The sequence below is a fragment of the Capra hircus genome, unplaced genomic scaffold (assembly GCF_001704415.2).
Source record: "Capra hircus breed San Clemente unplaced genomic scaffold, ASM170441v1, whole genome shotgun sequence".
NCBI classification, from domain to species: Eukaryota; Metazoa; Chordata; class Mammalia; order Artiodactyla; family Bovidae; genus Capra; species Capra hircus.
Window position 1 is genome coordinate 360056 of NW_017189530.1, and position 18084 is coordinate 378139.

An 18084-nucleotide genomic window follows, 5' to 3' on the forward strand; every position below is an offset into this window, starting at 1 on the left:
GCGCAGGGACCGCCCTCAGGGACACTGGCGCGGGAGGGCAGCCCGAAGCCCCTCCTCGTGGTCGGCGGGAGGTCCCTCTTCTGTGGGCCGCTCCCCAGGGGCCCCACTGAAGGAGGTACAGAGAAAACCACTGGGAACAAGTCCCCCAGGCCACTGGACGGGGCCCGTCCTGCTCCACTGGTGCCTAAGACAGCCAGGCCAACAAGCCACGCCAGGCCGACAGGCACCCTCACCATCCGGCAGCAGCAAAGCCCTGTCCACCCATTGAGGGGCAGCTCCCAGAGGCGCCAGGACTACTCAGAGACACGCCCTGTGCCCCCACGGCCTCCCAGACACGCACGACGGCACAGCTGGGACCCTGCACAAGAGACGGACTCCAGCGCAGGCCCAAGCACACACCCCCCCCCTTCCCGTGGACTGTAACATCTGGGAAAGCATCTGAAACATAGCTAAGCAGCTCAGTGTCTTGAACACTCCTCCTTCCCGAGGACTGCCGTGGGGAGGCAGCGGTGAGGCTGCGGCGCAGCAGCCCCGGGAGGCAACGCCTAAGTGCCGGACGGCCTCCTGGGTCGACGGACACAGGTGGGCACGACCTTGAGGGCAAGGCTGAGAGCCCGCGGAGTCCGCCCCCTGCCCCCATCAACTCACAATTGAGACTTGTTAGTGTTGGGCCCCGAGTTGGCCATGCTGAGCACCCCTCGGCCCGTGTGCGAGAGGTTGGGCCGGAACTCGTCTCTGAAGGGCTTCCCCCAGCACGACTCCCCGCCTGGAAGAGAGGCCAGGACAGCAGGATGACCTCGCCCACCTCAGGGCCCCCACCCCCAGCTGCCCGAGGAGCCCCACCCCCAGCTGCCTGTGGGGCCCCAGCCCCAGCTGCCCCGGAGCCCCAGCCCCAGCTGCCCACAGGCTCCCACCCCCAGCTGCCCGTGGGGCCCCACCCCTAGCTGCTCATGGGGACCCAGCCCCAGCTGCCCACGGGCCCCCACCCCCAGCTGCCCGGGAGCCCCAGCCCCAGGCCCTCAGAGTAAACTCCACACGAGGGAGGGTGGGCTGTCCCAAGCGGCCGGCAGGCTGGGGAGCTTTGGAGGAGCAGCCCCCGGGGCAGAGCTCGACGCCCGTCGCTGGGACCCTAGGTCGGCGGCCAGACGGGGGCCCCTGGGGGCCCGAGGCCTCGCCACAGAGGCGGAGCGAGGAAACGGGGCTGGAGGTGCAGGCTGTGGCTCTGGGCCCGAGGCGCAGCTGGCACCCCAGGGGCCCAGCGCCAGCACCCACCTGTGCCAGTGCCCGTTGGGTCGCCTCCCTGGATCTGTGGGAAGAGCACGCCAGTGAGGAGCCCTGCCATGAGCCCCCAGCTTCTGCTAGGGACAATGGGATCTCCCCCACCAGCTCGATGTGGACAGCTGGGCTGGGGCCCAAGGCCCCTGGGGACCAGGGGCTCAGCACCCCCACGGGGAGGACTCCACACCCGGGCGGGGGGCAGCCGGCGTCGGCGCTCACCACGAAGTTGCGGATGGACCGGTGGAAGACGGTGCCGTCGTAGTACTGCTTCTTGCAGAGCCTGATGAAGTTCTCACAGGTTTTCGGGGTCTGCAACAGGCCGAAGGCTCCCGTGAGCCACGCGGCGGCCTCGACGGTGCGAGGGGCTCCCGGGGCCCGCGGCCGGGCCTCAGCCGGCGGGCCTGGTGAGCCTGGCCACCCTGCGGCTGCACGGGCTCCCGGCGGGGGGCACCCACGCACCAGGTCACAGTGCAGCTCCAGGTTGAGGTCGCCCAGGTTGGTGTGCAGCCGCACGTAGCCCTTCTTCTTCACGAACTGGTAGCGCAGCTCGTCCTCGTCAATGGCCGCTACGAGCAGACGCCTGAGCTGCCTGCCCGTCCGGGGCTGGGGACCCAGGGGGAGGGCGGGCCCCAGGGGCCAACACGGGGAGAGGAGGAAGGGGCTGGGGGACGGTGGGCCCTGACCAGTCAAGACCAGCAAAGAAGGTCGCTGGGGCCTGAGCGGGGCGGCCCCCCACCCAGACACAAGCCCGTCCCCGCCTGACCACTAGTGAGCTGCCGGCAAGCCCACAGAGCCGAGGCGGGCAAGGGGGACGCCTGTGCTCAGCCACTGCAGACAGGGAGTAGGGCTAGATACTACCTGCTTCGTGCGTGGTCTCGGGAACCATGGCGGTGGACGTGAAGGAGGCGCTGACCCTCCCGGTGGAGTAATGGGCCTGCGGGGAAACCGCACCAGCGCTCAACACGGGGGCCGCCCCTCTGCCCTGGGCTTGCCCTTCACCTTTCTCCACCACCCCTGGGCGCCGGGGGGCCTCCTGGGCAGACAGTACGCCCAGCCCACGCTGGCCTCTCCTGCAGGGCCCAGGGAGAGCCGCGACCCTCGGCTTCAACCGCGCCAAAGGCCTGGCTGCCAAGCCTCGTGTTAAGTGAAACCTGGAAAAGCGTGCCAGGCAGAGTGTGGGCACCTCTGAGGTTCAGAGCACCAGGCACTTGAGGGCCCTTTTAAACGTTTCAAGGTCCTACAGGAAAAAAATCATCCACGATAAAATGTCTTTTTCCTTCTAAACACACAAAAAAGAGATTTCTGCCTATCAGAAGAAAATGCATCAAAATGCTAAGAACTGCTGTGTTAGGGAGAGCAGTGAACTCCACAGCCTTGTCTTCAGCACACCTACCTTCCTGGACAACTGTTCAAAGGGGGTCTCCCAGCCCCAGGCCCCCAGGCCCTGCCTGGTAGGGGCAGGGGCAGCTGAGGGCCTAACAGGCCAGGGCACGGGTCCCAGAGCCCTCACGGCCGACTGGGACCCAGGGCCAAGCACAAGGACGGGGGTGGGACGTGCAGGTGAGGGCCAGGCAGAGGCACCCCAGAACCACCTGCCCTCCTCCCCCGGCAGCTCGGCACCCGAGTCACTCCGGCTCCGGGTAGCCAGCTCCGCAGGGCCGTGCCTGCGCACACCTCAGGCTGCTCTGTGGCGAGGAACCACGGAGGCTGCCGGCAGCGCCCCACCCAGCACCGCGCTCCAGGAGTGCCGCCAGGGCAGGGCAGCGGGCCCCACTCACGGCGTTCAGCTTGTCCGCCTTCGCCTTCGCGGGGGCCCTCATGGTGGCCGCCAGCACCTCGTCCCCTTTGAACTCCCGGTAGAGCTCCTGCAGCGTCTCTCGAGTCTCCGTGTTTGTGTTTTTCAAATAGTAAGACGGGTCCTGCTTGGCTTTCTCCTCGTCTAGAGACGGTATGGTGGTCCTGAGCGGCTGAGGCCCAGTGCCGTCCCCAGACGCAGTGAGGGCCAGAGGCACTGAGAGCCTGGCCGGGCATGAGGCCAGGGCAACCAGGGCCTCCGTCTGTTACAGCCTCTGGGTCACGACAGCCCCGGGGCAGCCCGTGGAGAGAGCAGGGACGAGGCCGCTGCCCCGGCCCGACCCCAGGGTCACAGCCCCAGGTCACGCTCCCACCCGCCCCGGGGCCCGCCTGCCCCCCAGCGGCCATCACACACAGCCTGGCCCAGTCCTGTGGTGAGAAACGGACCATCTCTGAGGAGTGCGGAGAGGGCGACCCAGGCCCCAGGGCCCCCGGAGAGGAAGCAGCCCTGCGGGGCCTGTGGCCACGTCCTGATGGCTGGCCCCCACACGCCCAGGCCCCAGGGTCCTGCTGACCCATCCCAAGGCGGCACAGCACCTCAAGACATGCAAGGCCTGTGCAGAGCAGGCTGGGACCCCCTCGGACTCTGGCGAGGGGCAGGGAGCGTCCCCCAGGGGCGCTGGCTCTGCTACCCAAGCCCCTCGCCCCCGGGCAGCTGGGCTGTACGTACCTGGGTCGATTATTTTCATGTTATTCTTAACATGAAAGAAATTGGAAACGTTGAATTTGTCCAAGTTGGTGGGGTCCTGTGGCACAAAGAACACGTGTGGCAGTGAGCCTGGCGCGTCCTGGGCCGCGCAGCTGCCGGGCGGGAGGCGACGGGGGACGGGCAGGGGCCCGGGCTTGGGGAGAGCCCGGGGGTCGGCAGGGGCGGGTAGAGACGGGGCTGCAAGCCGCTCCCCAGCTGCACACCTGCCCGCTCACAGCCAACAGCGCCCCCAGCTGTCAGCGCAGAACACGGTGCCGACCGAACCCTCCCGCCGCCACCCCCTGCAGTCAGCTGCCAGGCGGACCCCACAGTTCACCTAGGGTCAGAGAGCCCACCCTGGTGCAGGGCCGTGCACTGGCCTCAAATCGTAGCGGGACGAGCCACAGGAGAACCAGGGCCCCTGACTTTCTGCGGCCGTGACTCACACGAGCCCGCTCAGGGCTCTCGGGACACCTACAGCCGTGCTCTAGGCTCGCCCCGGGTCCTGGGCACCTGCCCCGGCCCTCAGGCTTGAAACGGGGCGGCCTCGACTTGGAGGCGCTCTGGGGGCAGAGACGAGTCGGGGAGCCGGGAGCCCCAGACTGCGGCGGCGACCTATGCAGAGGCCCGGGGTGACCCACGGCTGGGAGGGGCTCTGCCAGGCTGCGCAGGCAGGGAGCCAGGAGGGTGATCACCTGCAGGGTGATGATGTCCTGTCGGCAGAAGGGCTCGTCCGTCAGCAGGTCTCGGAAGTTCTTGGCCTTGATGTTCAGCTGCTCCACCGCCTACAGCCAGGAGGAGGGCCACAGTCACGGTGCCTCCTTGCAGCCCACAGTCCAGAGCCCACCCGGGAGGGGGGAAGGGCAAAGGAGGGGACCAGAGTGCGCCCCCAAGGGGGTGGACCCATCCTAGGCCCCAGGCGGGTCCCTGATATCTTGCTCCCAACCAGCCACCCATCTCCACCCAATCCCAATCCATGACCCCAGAGCCCAAGCGGCCAAGCTCCAGGGGTGGGCGTGAAAACCCACAGCCTGCCAAAGGCGACCTGGCCCAGAGCAGGAACCCCAGCCCTATGCTCCCCGGGCAGGGCCTGGAGCTGGGCTCCCTCAAGGGTCTTTGTGGGCCTGCGGGGCCCGGGAACTAGGACCCGCTCAGCAAGTAGAGCTGCCTGGTCCAGGCCTGGAGGCCACAGGCAGGCCACCATCCTTTGGCTAGAGCGGTGGCTCTTAGCCTGTGACCTCTGGGGACCCAGGCCCACCACCCCCCCGCCGGTGTCCCCACCAGGATTCGTGACCACCCACCTCGTGGGCGTAGACATTGCCAGTGGTCTTGATGGCCACGATGTGGCTGCTGTTGGTGAACACGGTGAAGAGCACCGGGCAGTGGTACTTCCCTGGTGAGAGGGTGCAGGGGTGGGGTGGGGAGGGGTCAGGGAGGTTGCAGGGGTGGGGCGGGGCGGGGTCAGAGAGGGCGAAGGGGTGGGGTGTGGCGGGGGGGGGGGCGGTTCAGAGAGGGTGCAGGGGCGGGGCAGGGTCAGAAAGGGTGCAGGGGTGGGGCGGGGCGGGGGGGTCAGGGAGGGTGCAGGGGCAGGGTGGGGCGGAGGGGGGGGGTTCAGGGAGGGCGCAGGGGCGGGCGGGGTGGGAGTGTGGGGTCAGAGAAAGGGAGCAGGAAGCCTGTGGCACCAGGCCTGGGCGCCCCCAACCCAGGGGCCCGTCCAGGCTCCGCCTCCGAGAGCAGGAACTCCGCCCCCTGCAGGACCGCCCCTGGAGTCAGCCCCAGCCCACGCTGCCACCCTCTGCCTCGGGGACCAGCCTGTCTCCCCACCAGCCTGCTGCCCCTTTGATGAGTCAGCCCCGCACACCACACCGTAGCCCCTCTCTCAGACCCCACCCTGTCCTGACACCTGTGCCCCTCCCTGCCCCACTGCACCCCACCCAACCCCCAGGGCAGCCAGGGAGCCCGTGCAAGTCAGTCCCCACAAGGACGCTGCAGCAAGGGGGACACGTAGAGATGAGAGACCTGGGGTTGTATGAACTCTAAGAACCCTGACCTCAAAACTGCAAAAAATAATTACAAGAGCATTCTGGAAGCTGGACCACCGGCTGGATATTCGACACTAACAAATTCATACTAACTTTCTAGGTATCACGAGTGTCTCGTTTCTTAAGTCCTTAGCGTTTAGAGACACACTTGAATGCCTAAGCGTGAACCGGCACGTAGGCACCGACACAGTGGAGGGGGCCACAGATAAACTCAGATGCCCGACGGCGGCTGGAGGGAAGCTAGGGCTGGAGACAGGCCGCACGCAAACTCGACTCTCTCGACCCTGAAATATCAGCTAAGACACAAGAGGGCGCTCTCTAGATCAAGGGTGGTAAAAAATGTAAAAAGGCACAGTTGAGGGGGATTTCCTGGGGGTCCAGTGGCTAAGACTCCATGCTCCCAATGCAAGTTCAATCCCTGGTCCGGGAGCTAGATGCCACATGCTCCAACCAAGACACAGCGCAGCCAAGTAAGTAATTAAAAGAAACCAAGTTGGGTCAGATCTTCCTTGCTCGAATCTGAGCCCGAGACACTGCTGGGCTCCCCGCCTCAGCTTGCCCCAGACCACAGCCCGTGCCCCTGCTCCACTCACACCGGGCAAGTAAGAGTGGGCCCCGCACCGCGGGGCCTGTCACGGCTGGGCCTCTGCCTGAAGTGCTCTCCCCACAGGGCATGCCCCACCTGTCTGCAGAGACCCCCTCGAACTCCATCAGCTGGCCCCCAGCCCCTCTCCCTTGGCCCACTTCACCTCTGACCCCAGGACAGGCCAAGTCTGACCCACCGCAGTGACCTCATTTCCAAAGCCCCCCCTCTCATCTCAGGAGAGGCTTGGCCCTCGCTGTCTGCACGTGGCAGGCAGGCACTCAGTGAACGCTTGTGAAGGAGCCACTCTCGGAGCGAGGAGCTCCCCAGTGCCCAGACTGTCCGGGCCGCCAAGGCTGGCTGGCTCCTCACTGCTGTCTGCACCTGCTGGGGGCTGGCCGGCCTCCAAGCATTCCCGGAACGCACCCACCAGCAAACCCTGACCCAGCCCTCCCCCAGGGCACCTGCACACGCCCAGGCCCATAGGGAACTGAGAACAAGGCCAGTGCTCGCGGAGGCTGCCTCCACACAGGCGTCCGGCCAGCAAGAGCAGTGGAGAGCACGCAGGGGTGCAGCGCGGGGCCCCTGGACTGGGCCGGGCGCACAGCCAATGCTGAGCTGAGCGGAAAGAGCCCAAGAGCCCCCGGCCCCACACCCAGCTGCCCACCTGGGCCTCAGCCTGAGCAGCTCCGTCTCCAGTGATACCTGGACCACAGCCGGGCAGGGCCTGTGCCCTCAGGGGCCCAGCTCAGCCCACACGGCCCAAGTGCCCCACAGTGAAGGCTCATCCCCTCAACTGTGCCTTTTTAAATTTTTTACCACCCTTGATCTAGAGAGCGCCCTCTTGGCCTTGTGTCTTAATTGATGATTGCAGGGTCGAGAGAGCCGAGTTTGTGTGCCACCCATCTCCAGCCCCAGCTTCCCTCTGGCCACTGTCGGGTGTCTGAGTTTATCTGTTCCCAGTTTTAAACTACCTGTGCCTCTAGGAAGACAGTATCACATTTTTGATAAATTGAAAGCGAGCGTCTGGCCTGCTCAGAAGGTAAGAACCTGGTGAGAGGTGGGGCTCGGGTAACTCGAGCAGGCTGGAAAGGACTGCTCACCTTCACTGTTCTTCGCAAAGTTCAACTTGATCAGGGACCTCCCATCCAGTTTCTACAAGAAACAGAATTAATAAAAATAAACAAGCAACCAGCGTGCGGAGGTGCTGGAGCCACCAGGCCGGAGTGGCAGGCAGCAGCTCTCTCTGGCTTAACTCCCGCCCAGAACAAGGGTCTCCACCCCTGGGTCTCCGCAGCCCTGGCGCTGCTCCCTGACGCCCCCAGGCCCCCGTGCTCCTCTGAGGTAGCACCCTGGCCCCTGGTCCTGCTCCGCTGCAGAGCCGGCCCCGCACCGCAGCGCTAAAACCCCGCCGAGAGTGAACTGCAGGCACGCCACGAGGGAACGGAGAGCAGCCTGCGCAGCGGAACCGGGCCCAGGCCTGTGGCAGGTGTGCAGGGCTGCGGCGGGAGGGACCAATCCCGCGTTCTCTCCAGCACGGCACACCCAGCACGCCAGTGGGAAGCTAGCTTCCACACAGCCCGTAAGGAGCATCGCCCAGAGGGGTGGGACACCCAGCGCCTCCAAGGGTCTAGGACCCCAATCCCCTTCACACCCACCAGCAGGGGCCTAGAATGCTTCGACTCCTCCAGGGCAACGTTCCAGGAGTGACCAGGCCAAAAACGCAGCCCCGGGGCCGGCAGGCTAGGGGCCACTGCACGTGCGCCTGGCCAGCGTTGCTAACAGCAGGGGATGCCAAAGCCCGCGGTGCCGCCGCAGGAGGCTGCCCCTGTGTGATCCACATGTGGGCCCGCGGGGGGCATGCTCCACGGAGGACAGGCATGGGGAAGGGAGGGGGCGCGCGCGTGTGACACTAGAGCGTTCGCCGGCCTCACCGAAGCTCCTGCAAGGCCACCTACCTCTCCGTTGCTGGGGTTGGTCCCGTACTTCTTAAGCCAAGGAACAATGTTCCTGGAGAAAGAGACCAAGCGTGTTAGACGGCGACGGGCCAGAGCTGGGGGCTGGGCTGGGGGCCGCTCTGCCCTCACTCTCCGCCTCATCACGGGAAGGAGTGTTTCTGGCTGCGCAGGCACCAGTGGCCGCTCGGGGTTTCTCCTGCCGTTGTGCACGAGCGTGGATAAACACCACTAACGGCAAGACCTCCACACGCGTTGCTGCGGGTACCGGGCCAGCCTCGGAACCACACTCCGCACAGTTCTGGACGACGGGGGCAAAACGCTCTCGCTGTGACTGTGGAGAGTGGGTCTGGAACCACCCTCGCAGTGTGATCTCTACCAGGTTCCCACAAACACCTCCCAGGCAAAAGGGGCCCAGCCTGACAGCGCCCGTCTTCCCTTCACTCTGAAGTGCTTTCCACGTTTTCTGAAATGAGACTGTCACGAGGAACAACAGAAGCCTGCTTCCTTGGAACACAGACGGGGCACAAGGCTTCCGAGGGCAGCACCGGAAAGGCAGGCACCTCGACTACGGCTCCGCCTTCGTGACGTGAAAGCTACACACTCTCCCGAGTTCCAACAGTTGGGGGTGTGGATCAGAACACTGGGGGCCCCCAGGCAGAGGTCAGAGCGGTGCTGCCCCTCCCGTCCCCAAGAGGCCCAGCCAGGGCTCTGGAGGCTGCGGGACCGCAGCGTGGCCCTGCCTGCAGCCCACACTCTCCCGCCGCCCTGCCTCAGGTGGGTGCCAGCAACCTCACCACATCCGCCAGCTCAGACGTCAGGGGGAGACTCACAGCAAGTCGAAGACGACTCCTTCAGGAGTGCACACGGGGTAGGCGAAGCGCTGCAGAGAGAGACTGAGGGGCGGCAGAGTCACTCCTGGGCGCCGCCTCTCCCGACCCAGGGACGCGGGCGGGCGGCCGAGGTCGGGGGCCCCGCTCCTGCATGCTCCCAAGGGACGGGCACATGACGCAGGCCAGGTCTGACGACCGGGAAGCTCCACTGCAGGGAGGCGGGGTCGCAGGGCACCTGCCGCCTTGTGGAGAGTCTGCTCAGAAGTGGCGCCCACAGGTGGAGGTGCCTGGTGCCGGGGGGGCTGCCTTTTCTCTGGCCTGAGGTTCCCATCCCGAGCCCTCGAGAGCTTTTCTGACCTGGCTTGTTTATGCCTCCCTTTCCCACGTGTCGGGCAGTGGGAGTCAGGCCCTGCAACCTGGAGAATCTGGCAGCACCGGGCTCGCCTCCCCGGACAACATCCCAGGGAGCTGCCCTCTGTGGCCCACCGCTCTCCTCCAGCCCCGGGTACCGCTTGGGACTGACTGGAGCAGGAGGCAACGACGAGGCGAGCTCAACAGCAAGAATGTGAACACCCATCCTCTCCCCGCGGGGCCTCGAGGGCACGTCCTCCCCCAGCACCCCAGGAGTTACAGAACGGGCAAGACACGAGCCTCTGGGAACCAGAGACCTCCACAAAACCATTCACAAGACCACACTCCCAGGCGAAGCCCTCACTCTCCACAGGGGCCCTCCCTGCCCCGTGCCACGGCTGACCAGCCTCCCTGCGGTGCTGGGGTCATCTGGAGATGCGGTGCTGGGGTCATCTGGAGATGCTGGCCAGCTCTCGAGGCTCACCCTGACCTACTGATTCAGAACCCGGGAGCGGGGCGGGGGGGGGGGGCGGGCGTGGCATGCTGTGTAGACACACCTGTGCAGATAGAGCTGACCACGGCTCAGACTTGGGGAAACTCGGGCCCAAGGGGACCAGCAGGCCTGCCCGCTCCCCCAGCCTCATGAGGGAGAAGGCCTGCGATCGGCTCTAGCAGTGTCCCTCCCTGCCCCCCGGTGACCTACATTCCCAGGAAAGGGGCAGGGAGGCCCGCGCAGCATGAATGTTGCTGCTGCTGCTGCTGCTCAGACACAGGACCAAAAGGAAAGCGTGACAGCCCAGAGCTCAGAGCCAAAGCCCTTCCTGGATGGGACGCCTGGGCTGGGGAGCTCAGCCTGCCCAGCACGGATTCTCTGGGCTGCGCTGGTGGCCTGAGGACAGAGCACACCGCCCTGGGACGTAAGCACCCGGCTAACGACATGACCTGGTCAGAAGGCACCCAGCTCTCTCCACTGCCAGGTCCTTCCTCTGGCCGCAGGGAAGAGCCGAGCAGGGGACGCAGACAGAAGCCACCCCAGCATCTCTGGGGATCAGATTCACTGTGACGCAGGGGAGCACCCCAGAATACTCGAGGGGAGCACCCCAGAATACTCGCGCGAGGGGGGAAGCTCTCCCAACTCTCACCTGCAGTGGTCGAAAGGCAGACGGCGAAAGTTTGTTTGTGGGACATCTGTGTGAGATGAAAACAAAGGTCGGGAAGGATAATTACTCCGTAAAGAGTTTCACAAATGTGTTCCAACAAGTCGAGTACATTTTAAGGAAAAGCGCATGCCGGGGCTTCCACAGTGGCGCAGCTGCTAAGACTCCTTGTTCCCGATGCGGGGGGATCCGCGTTCCCGCTCTGGCCAGGAAGCTAGACCCCATGTTCCACAACTAAGACCCAGCACAGCCACATGAATGAGCAAATTTTACACAGATACAGAAACAAAAACTGAAAGTGCATGTAAGTCGTAAGAGCGAAGCGTAATGGCGTGGGGTCACAGTCAGGAACAGCCTAGTAGCTGCGCGTGGTGACAGACGGCTACTGGACCGATTTTGGGCTTTTCTTTGCAAAGCAGAGAAATATCAGATTACTGTGTTGTACACCTGGAAGAAATACAGTATTGTAGCTCCATTATACTTTAATAAGAATAGTAAAGCCTGCTTAAAAAACAAGAGAAAGAAAAAAAGAAAAGTTGATCTAAGCTACGTAGTGCAAAAATTGCTGTGGTCTAAAACAGAACCAAAATACAGCAAGAAAGAGCTTGGAGGAGAAAGCGCTCGGCGCGGGGGGGCTCCTCCCAGGGCCCAGCGCTGGCTGCCCCGGCCGCGGGCGGCTCCCGGCTCCGCTTCCCCGCGGGCGCGCCAGTCCCGGGCCAGTGGCGGGCGGGCGGGGCTCTCCTGGCCGCGGCCGCGGCGGCTTCGGGCACTGTCACCCTCTGCGTTGCTGACTGGATAAACCAGAGGTTAGTCTGACCTATGTTTACAAGAAAAAAAATCACCAACATTTAAAAGGAAAAAGGCACTTCCCCTGTGGCCCAGCGGTTAAGAACCCACGTGCCGACGCAGGAGACACAGGTCCAGTCCCGGGTCTGGGAAGGTCTGACCCGTCGCGGGGCTGCTAAACCCACGCGCCACAACCACTGAGCCCAGCTCCACAGGAAGAGCGGCCCCCACTCACGGCAGCACAGCCCCGTCACAGCCAGCAAGAGGGAGCACCACCCCCAGGTCAAACGCCTTCTCCACGCCGAGGGTGCCGCCTCCTGCGAGCTGTGTCCTCAGCCCGTCTGTGCACCGCGGCTTCCACCTTCTTGCTGACTGTTCACGTTCACAGGCTCACTCTACAGCCAAGACGCCACCCTCTAACTACGCCACATGCCCAGAGGGAGCAGGAGGATTTCCCATCTTACCCGGTTTCTTGCCGCCATAGAAGTGCGTGTATTCAGCACAAGTGATGTACCTGGAGAGAGAGAGAGCCTTACTACTTCCCCTTTCATGAAGACAGAGTCTCGGAAAGAACCTGACGGCCGAGTCACTTGGCTCATTTGGCAAATGCGTAGGTGTTTACCTACTGTGTGTCAGACACACGGTGATAAACACAACAGAACAAAACCCGTGAGCAAACCCAAACAGTCTTCCTGCGCAGAGGAACTCAATTCAACGGTGGATGAGGGGTGGGAGGTGGGAGTGGGGTTCACGATTGGGAACTCATGTACACCTGTGGCGGATTCATGTCAATGTATGGCAAAACCAATACAGTATTGTAAAGTAAAATAAAGTAAAAAAAAAAATGAAAAAAAAAACAAACAAACAGTAGATTAATGGTGAGACGTGGCTGGTCACATGAAGACCTGGGGGGAGCTTTCCAGGTAGAGGGACCGCGCCCGCCCGGCAGTGGGGGCTGCTGAGGACAGAGACTTGGGGGTCCTCGCAGGCCATGGGAGAACTCTGGACTGGATTCAAGGGGGACGGAAAGGCCCTGGGGGGATTCTGACAGGGCCCTGAGTCCTCACAGCGTCACTCTGGCTGCGGGGTGCAGAGGGTCGAGCAAGAGGCAGCAGAAACCAATCAAAGAGCGACTACAAAGGTCCAAGGTGGAGAGGACAGGCGGACCAGCAAGACGCGGCCAGCTCCTGCCCGCGCCAGCAGGGCTCACTGAGGGACATGGGCCAGAGGGAAACTCCCAGGCTTCTGACCCCAGCGAAGGAGCCAGGGTGTGACCACTGAGAGGGGAAAATAGGGGAAGAGCAGGCTCAAGTGCTGACAGTGAACGAGTTCCTCTTTGCTTTTCAATGCAGGGGGTGCAGGTTCCATGCTTGGTGGAGGAGCTAAGCTCCTACAGGCCTTGCTGCAAAAAACCAAAACACCCAACAGAAGCAATACTGGTACAAATTCAATAAAAATGTACCAAAAAAAAGTCCCTTCCACAGCGGGGCTCCCTCACTGAACTCCACAAGTCCGTCAGATCTTCCAGGGGCGGTGTTGTAAGCCAGGCTGGGGCCGTCACCCGAGGAGGATGTGAAATAGAGGAAACGGCGGGAGGAGGCCTAGGATGTCTGGGGAGGGGAGGACCCAGGAGAGGGAACCCAGAGAGCACCCTCTCTGAAGAAACCCGAAAACAGAGGGTGGTGTCCCAGACACCGAGGAAGGGCTTCAGAGGGAGAGCGGTGGTCCGGCACGCCCCAGGAAGCGAGGACAGAGAGCTGACCCCCGGATGGAGCCCCACCCCACCCCCCGGAGCTGAGGGATCCCGACAGGAGCAACACGGGCAGACGCTGACGGAAGCGGGGCCGAGGGGGGGGCAGAGGGCCGCAGGGGGCCGGCCTCGCCTCGCCACTCAGACAGCTCGGCTCAGCCGCCTCTGACCCTGCGGCCCCATGGGTCGCAGCATGCCAGGCCTCCCTGTCCATCACCGACTCCCAGACATCCTGGAACGCGGAGTCAAGGGGGCCTTAGAAAGCATCACTACGAGCAAAGCTCGTGGAGGTGATGGAAGTCCAGTGGAGCTGTTTCAAATCCTGAAAGATGATGCTGTGAAAGTGCTGCACTCAATATGCCAGCAAGTTTGGAAAACTCAGCAGTGGCCACAGGACTGGAAATGGCCAGTTTTTATTCCAATTCCAAAGAAAGGCAATGACAAAGAATGCTTAAACTACCGCACAATTGCACTCATCTCACACGCTAGTAAAGTAATGCTCAAAATTCTCCAAGCCAGGCTTCAGCAATACATGAACCGTGAACTCCCTGATGTTCAAGCTGGTTTTAGAAAAGGCAGAGGAACCAGAGATCAAATTGCCAACATCCACTGGATCATCGAAAAAGCAAGAGTTCCAGAAAAACATCTATTTCTGCTTTATTGACTATGCCAAAGCCTTTGACTGTGTGGATCACACTAAACTGTGGAAAATTCTGAAAGAGATGGGAATACCAGACCACCTGACCTGCCTCTTGAGAAATCTGTACGCAGGTCAAGAAGCAACAGTTAGAACTGGACATGGAACAACAGACTGGTTCCAAACAGGAAAAGGAGTACGTCAAGGCGGTATATTGTCACCCTGCTTATTTAACTTATATGCAGAGTACATCATGAGAAACGCTGGACTGGAAGAAACACAAGCTGGAATCAACATTGCCGGGAGAGATATCAATAACCTCAGATATGCAGATGACACCACCCTTATGGCAGAAAGTGAAGAGGAACTAAAAAGCCTCTTGATGAAAGTCAAAGAGGAAAGTGGAAAAGTTGGCCTAAAGCTCAACATTCAGAAAACAAAGATCATGGCATCCGGTCCCATCATTTCATGGGAAATAGATGGGAAAACAGTGGAAACAGTGTCAGACTTTATTTTTGGGGGCTCCAAAATTACTGCAGATGGTGACTGCAGCCATGAAATTAAAAGACGCTTACTCCTTGGAAGAAAAGTTATGACCAACCTAGATAGTATATTCAAAAGCAGAGACATTACTTTGCTGACTAAGGTCCGTCTATTCAAGGCTATGGTTTTTCCAGTGGTCATGTATGGATGTGAGAGTTGGACTGTGAAGAAGGCTGAGCACCGAAGAATTGATGCTTTTGAACTGTGGTGTTGGAGAAGACTCTTGAGGGTCCCTTGGACTGCAAGGATTTCCAACCAGTCCATCCTAAAGGAGATCAGTCCTAGGATTTCTTTGGAAGGAATGATGCTAAAGCTGAAGCTCCAGTACTTTGGCCACCTCATGTGAAGAGTTGACTCATCAGAAAAGACTCTGATGCTGGGAGGGATTGGGGGCAGGAGGAGAAGGGGACGACCGAGGATGAGATGGCTGGATGGCATCACGGACTTGATGGACGTGAGTCTGAGTGAACTCCGGGAGATGGTGATGGACAGGGAGGCCTGGCGTGCTGCGATTCATGGGGTCGCAAAGAGTCGGACACGACTGAGCAACTGAACTGAACTGTCCACTGAGGGAGGTCCCATGCCCTCCAGCCATCTCATCCTCTGTCGTCCCCTTCTCCTCCCGCCTTCAATCTTTCAGGGTCTTTTCCAATGAGTCAGCCCTTCGCATCAGGTGGCCAAAGTATTGGAGCTTCAGCATCAGTCCTTCCAATGAACACCCAGGGCTGATCTCCTTGCAGTCCAGGGCACTCTCAAGAGTCTTCTCCAGCACCACAGTTCAGAAGCATTGATTCTTCGGCGCCCAGCCTTCTTTATACTCGAACTTTTACATCCACACATGACCACTGGAAAAACCATCGGAAAAGACTCTTGGAAAGGACTCTTGAGAGTCCCCTGGACAGAAAGGAGATCCAACCAGTCCATCCTAAAGGAAAGCGGTCCTGAATATCGTCTGGCGGTTAAGAAAATCAAAGAAATTCGACGGTAGCTCGGGGGCCCAAGTGGGTTTAACTGGAAGATGCTGGAGCTCGGGAGCGGATTGGGGGACGAGGGACGACCACCGCGCCCGAGGAGACGCCCCCAGGGAAGAGCTGGCGAGCCTGAGGAGCCGAGGGGACTGGACCCCCGAGACCCGCGCCGGAGGGGGGAGCCCGCGGAGGCTTCCGGCGAGGCGGCGTCGCAGGGGCGGAGAGCGCGGGGCCCCGGAAACCCGCGCGGAGCGGCGGAGGCTTCCGGGGAAGCGGCGTCTCGGGAGCTCGGGGGCGGGGCGCGGGGCGGACAAGCCCGCTCCCGGCGGGGGCGGCTCAACTCACATCTTGTCCTTCTGGTGCTGTCGCTTCCCCATGGCGACGGCAGGGTCAGCGAGCGCAGAAAACGGGGGAAACGCACACCTCAGACCGCGGCGTCTCGGAGGAACTCCGTAACTGCTTCCGGGTCTCGCCGAACCGCCCCGGAAGCAAGCGCAGAGCACGCCGGGAACTGTGGTCCCTGGCTGCCCCCGCCCCCACCCGGAGTGCACGCCCCCCGGGCGCGGAGACTCCCTGCGCCCGGAGGCTCCCTGCGCCCGGAGGCTCCCTGCGCCCGGAGGCTCCCTGCGCCCGGAGGCTCCCTGCGCCCGGAGGCTCCCTGCGCCCGGAGGCTCCCTGCGCCCGGAGGCTGAGCAGTTTCGGCGTCGAAGCCTCCCCGTCTCTGCAGCTTTCTGTGCACCGCCTACCTAGCCAGCCTGCCTGGTCGCAGCTCAACGCCATCCCATCCCAAACCCGCCCTGGTCTGACCTGGCTTCTCAGGTCTTCCGCTTGGAGCCCCGAAATTCCCCCCGGCCTTGGCCCCATCTCTGCCCCAGGCCGGCACCTCCAGATGGACACCCACATTCGCTATCCGCCCTCTCACCGCTCACCCGGACCGCACTGCCTGCAGCCCCCTCTCCTGGGCGACCCAGGGGCAGGTGGCCATCAAGCCCAAAGGTCCAAAGCCCTCGTGATCCCTTCGGCCTCTTCCCTCGGCCGGACCACCACGTTGGGGTGCCCCAGGCCAAGCCTCAGACCTCCCCCTACACTCAAGCACCGGGTGATCTTGCCCGGGCTCGCGGCTTTAAACGCCTGTATCGCTTGACTCCCAACGCTAAATGGCCAGCACTCAAGACTCCTGCCCTCTACTCGGGCAACCCAGTGAACTCGAATTCAATATGTCTGCTAAAGCAGAATTCTCCTCCTCCCCCTCTAGGGTCCACTCTCCTCAGAGTACCACTATCCAGCCAGTCACCCCATACAGCTTCATCTCAACTCCCACAAGGGCTTGTTACCACTTGTAATCCTGTACTAATCCATCTGTGTACTGTCTAGCCACACACATGCACACACACACACACACTCACTCTCTCTCTCTCTTCAGGGTGAGACATGGCTTCCCCAAGAGCCAGGACCCCAACTGCTCGTCTGCTATCTCCAGTCACAAGCAAGGTGCGTGCGAGCTGCGTGCTGTCCCTTCAGTTGCGACTGACTCTCTTTCGACCTTCTGGACTGTAGCCCGCCAGGCTCCTCAGTCTGTGGGGTTCTCCAGGCAAGAATACTGGAGTGGGTTGCCATGCCCTCCTCCAGGGCATCTTCCCAATCCTGGGATGAAACCGGTGTCCCTTGCATCTCCTGCATGGACAGGCAGGTTCTTTGCCACCTGGGAAGCCCCAAGCAAGGTGCAGGGCATACCTAAGGGCTCAAGCAACATCTACTCTACCGGCCAGCATCATCGGACACTTTGTGAGGACTCACATCTCACATGCAGGTTGATTTTAAGGTCAGCATGCAAGGCGATCAGAGTCACATGTCTTTGAAACTCTTTAGGGAGGCGCCAAGTTGGAAACCGACTCACTGGCTCATTGTCATCCCATGGGGGGCACAGACCACTGTTTCTAAGGCTTGTGTTTGGGGGCCAGGCATGGCAAAAACTGGTAGTCTTGTAACTCAGTGGGATCCAGTGAGGCCCACAGGGGTCACAGAGTCAGTACTGCACAGGCAGCTCCCCTCGCGCGCTGCTCTTTGCGAGGGCCCAGGGCTGAGATCCTGGGTCAGGCGCAGGGGAGAGTGCAGCACTAAGGAGACAGCAGCAGGGGACTTTATTCACCCTCTGGCCGTGGTCTGTACAGAGGCGGCGACTGGTCCCTCTGGTGGGGCGCAGACTCTGCGCTTCCAGGGTCAGTCTCTGAGTCACCTTTGGGTTTGGGCACAGGCTGGAACTTGAGCAGGACAGGCGGGGTGAAGATGGAAGCCTTCACAGACGAGGACGGTGTCTCCTCGGGGGCGGCGGGGCTGCTACAGACTGAGGTCCTGTGCAGGAGACACAGAAGACATGGGTTTGGATTCAGGAGGCGCAGACACCACACAGGGCCATCAGGAACACACCACGAAACCCAGGCTGTGTGACGGCCTCGCTGCCTTCCTGCTGCCGGAAACCCCTCGCGTGGGATGTCTGCTCAAAGCTGTGCACTGCAGTGATGCTTGTGACTGTGTAAGCCTGGAGACGATCCAAATATCCGTCAGGGAACGCCCAAAGGAACCAGGGCACGGCCCGGCAGCGGACTATTCAGCAGCTGTCCAAGGCAGGAAGCTGGTCTTTACAGCCCAGAGAGGCAAA

The 18084-nt window shown here is 61.9% G+C and overlaps 1 protein-coding gene across 3 annotated transcripts in view; it reads right to left on the minus strand.

Annotated features, from left to right (window-relative positions):
- Positions 1 to 15903, minus strand: part of PPIL2 (peptidylprolyl isomerase like 2) — a 19218-nt gene extending 3315 nt beyond the window's left edge. For all 3 annotated transcript variants that reach the window (XR_001917642.1, XM_018044384.1, XM_018044383.1), the window contains exons 1-15: positions 15771 to 15903; positions 11992 to 12041; positions 10727 to 10772; positions 9234 to 9296; positions 8404 to 8455; positions 7549 to 7600; positions 5122 to 5213; positions 4516 to 4605; positions 3803 to 3878; positions 3057 to 3217; positions 2137 to 2212; positions 1738 to 1844; positions 1498 to 1587; positions 1273 to 1306; positions 649 to 766 (exon numbers count right to left, since the gene is read on the minus strand). Coding sequence is in view for 2 of the 3 variants with exons in the window: in XM_018044384.1 (XP_017899873.1) it covers positions 649 to 766; positions 1273 to 1306; positions 1498 to 1587; positions 1738 to 1844; positions 2137 to 2212; positions 3057 to 3217; positions 3803 to 3878; positions 4516 to 4605; positions 5122 to 5213; positions 7549 to 7600; positions 8404 to 8455; positions 9234 to 9296; positions 10727 to 10772; positions 11992 to 12041; positions 15771 to 15802 (1139 nt within the window). In the remaining variant the exon portion in view is untranslated. The remainder of the gene's footprint in view (positions 1 to 648; positions 767 to 1272; positions 1307 to 1497; positions 1588 to 1737; positions 1845 to 2136; positions 2213 to 3056; positions 3218 to 3802; positions 3879 to 4515; positions 4606 to 5121; positions 5214 to 7548; positions 7601 to 8403; positions 8456 to 9233; positions 9297 to 10726; positions 10773 to 11991; positions 12042 to 15770) is intronic.
- Between the last annotated feature and the right edge of the window lie 2181 nt (positions 15904 to 18084).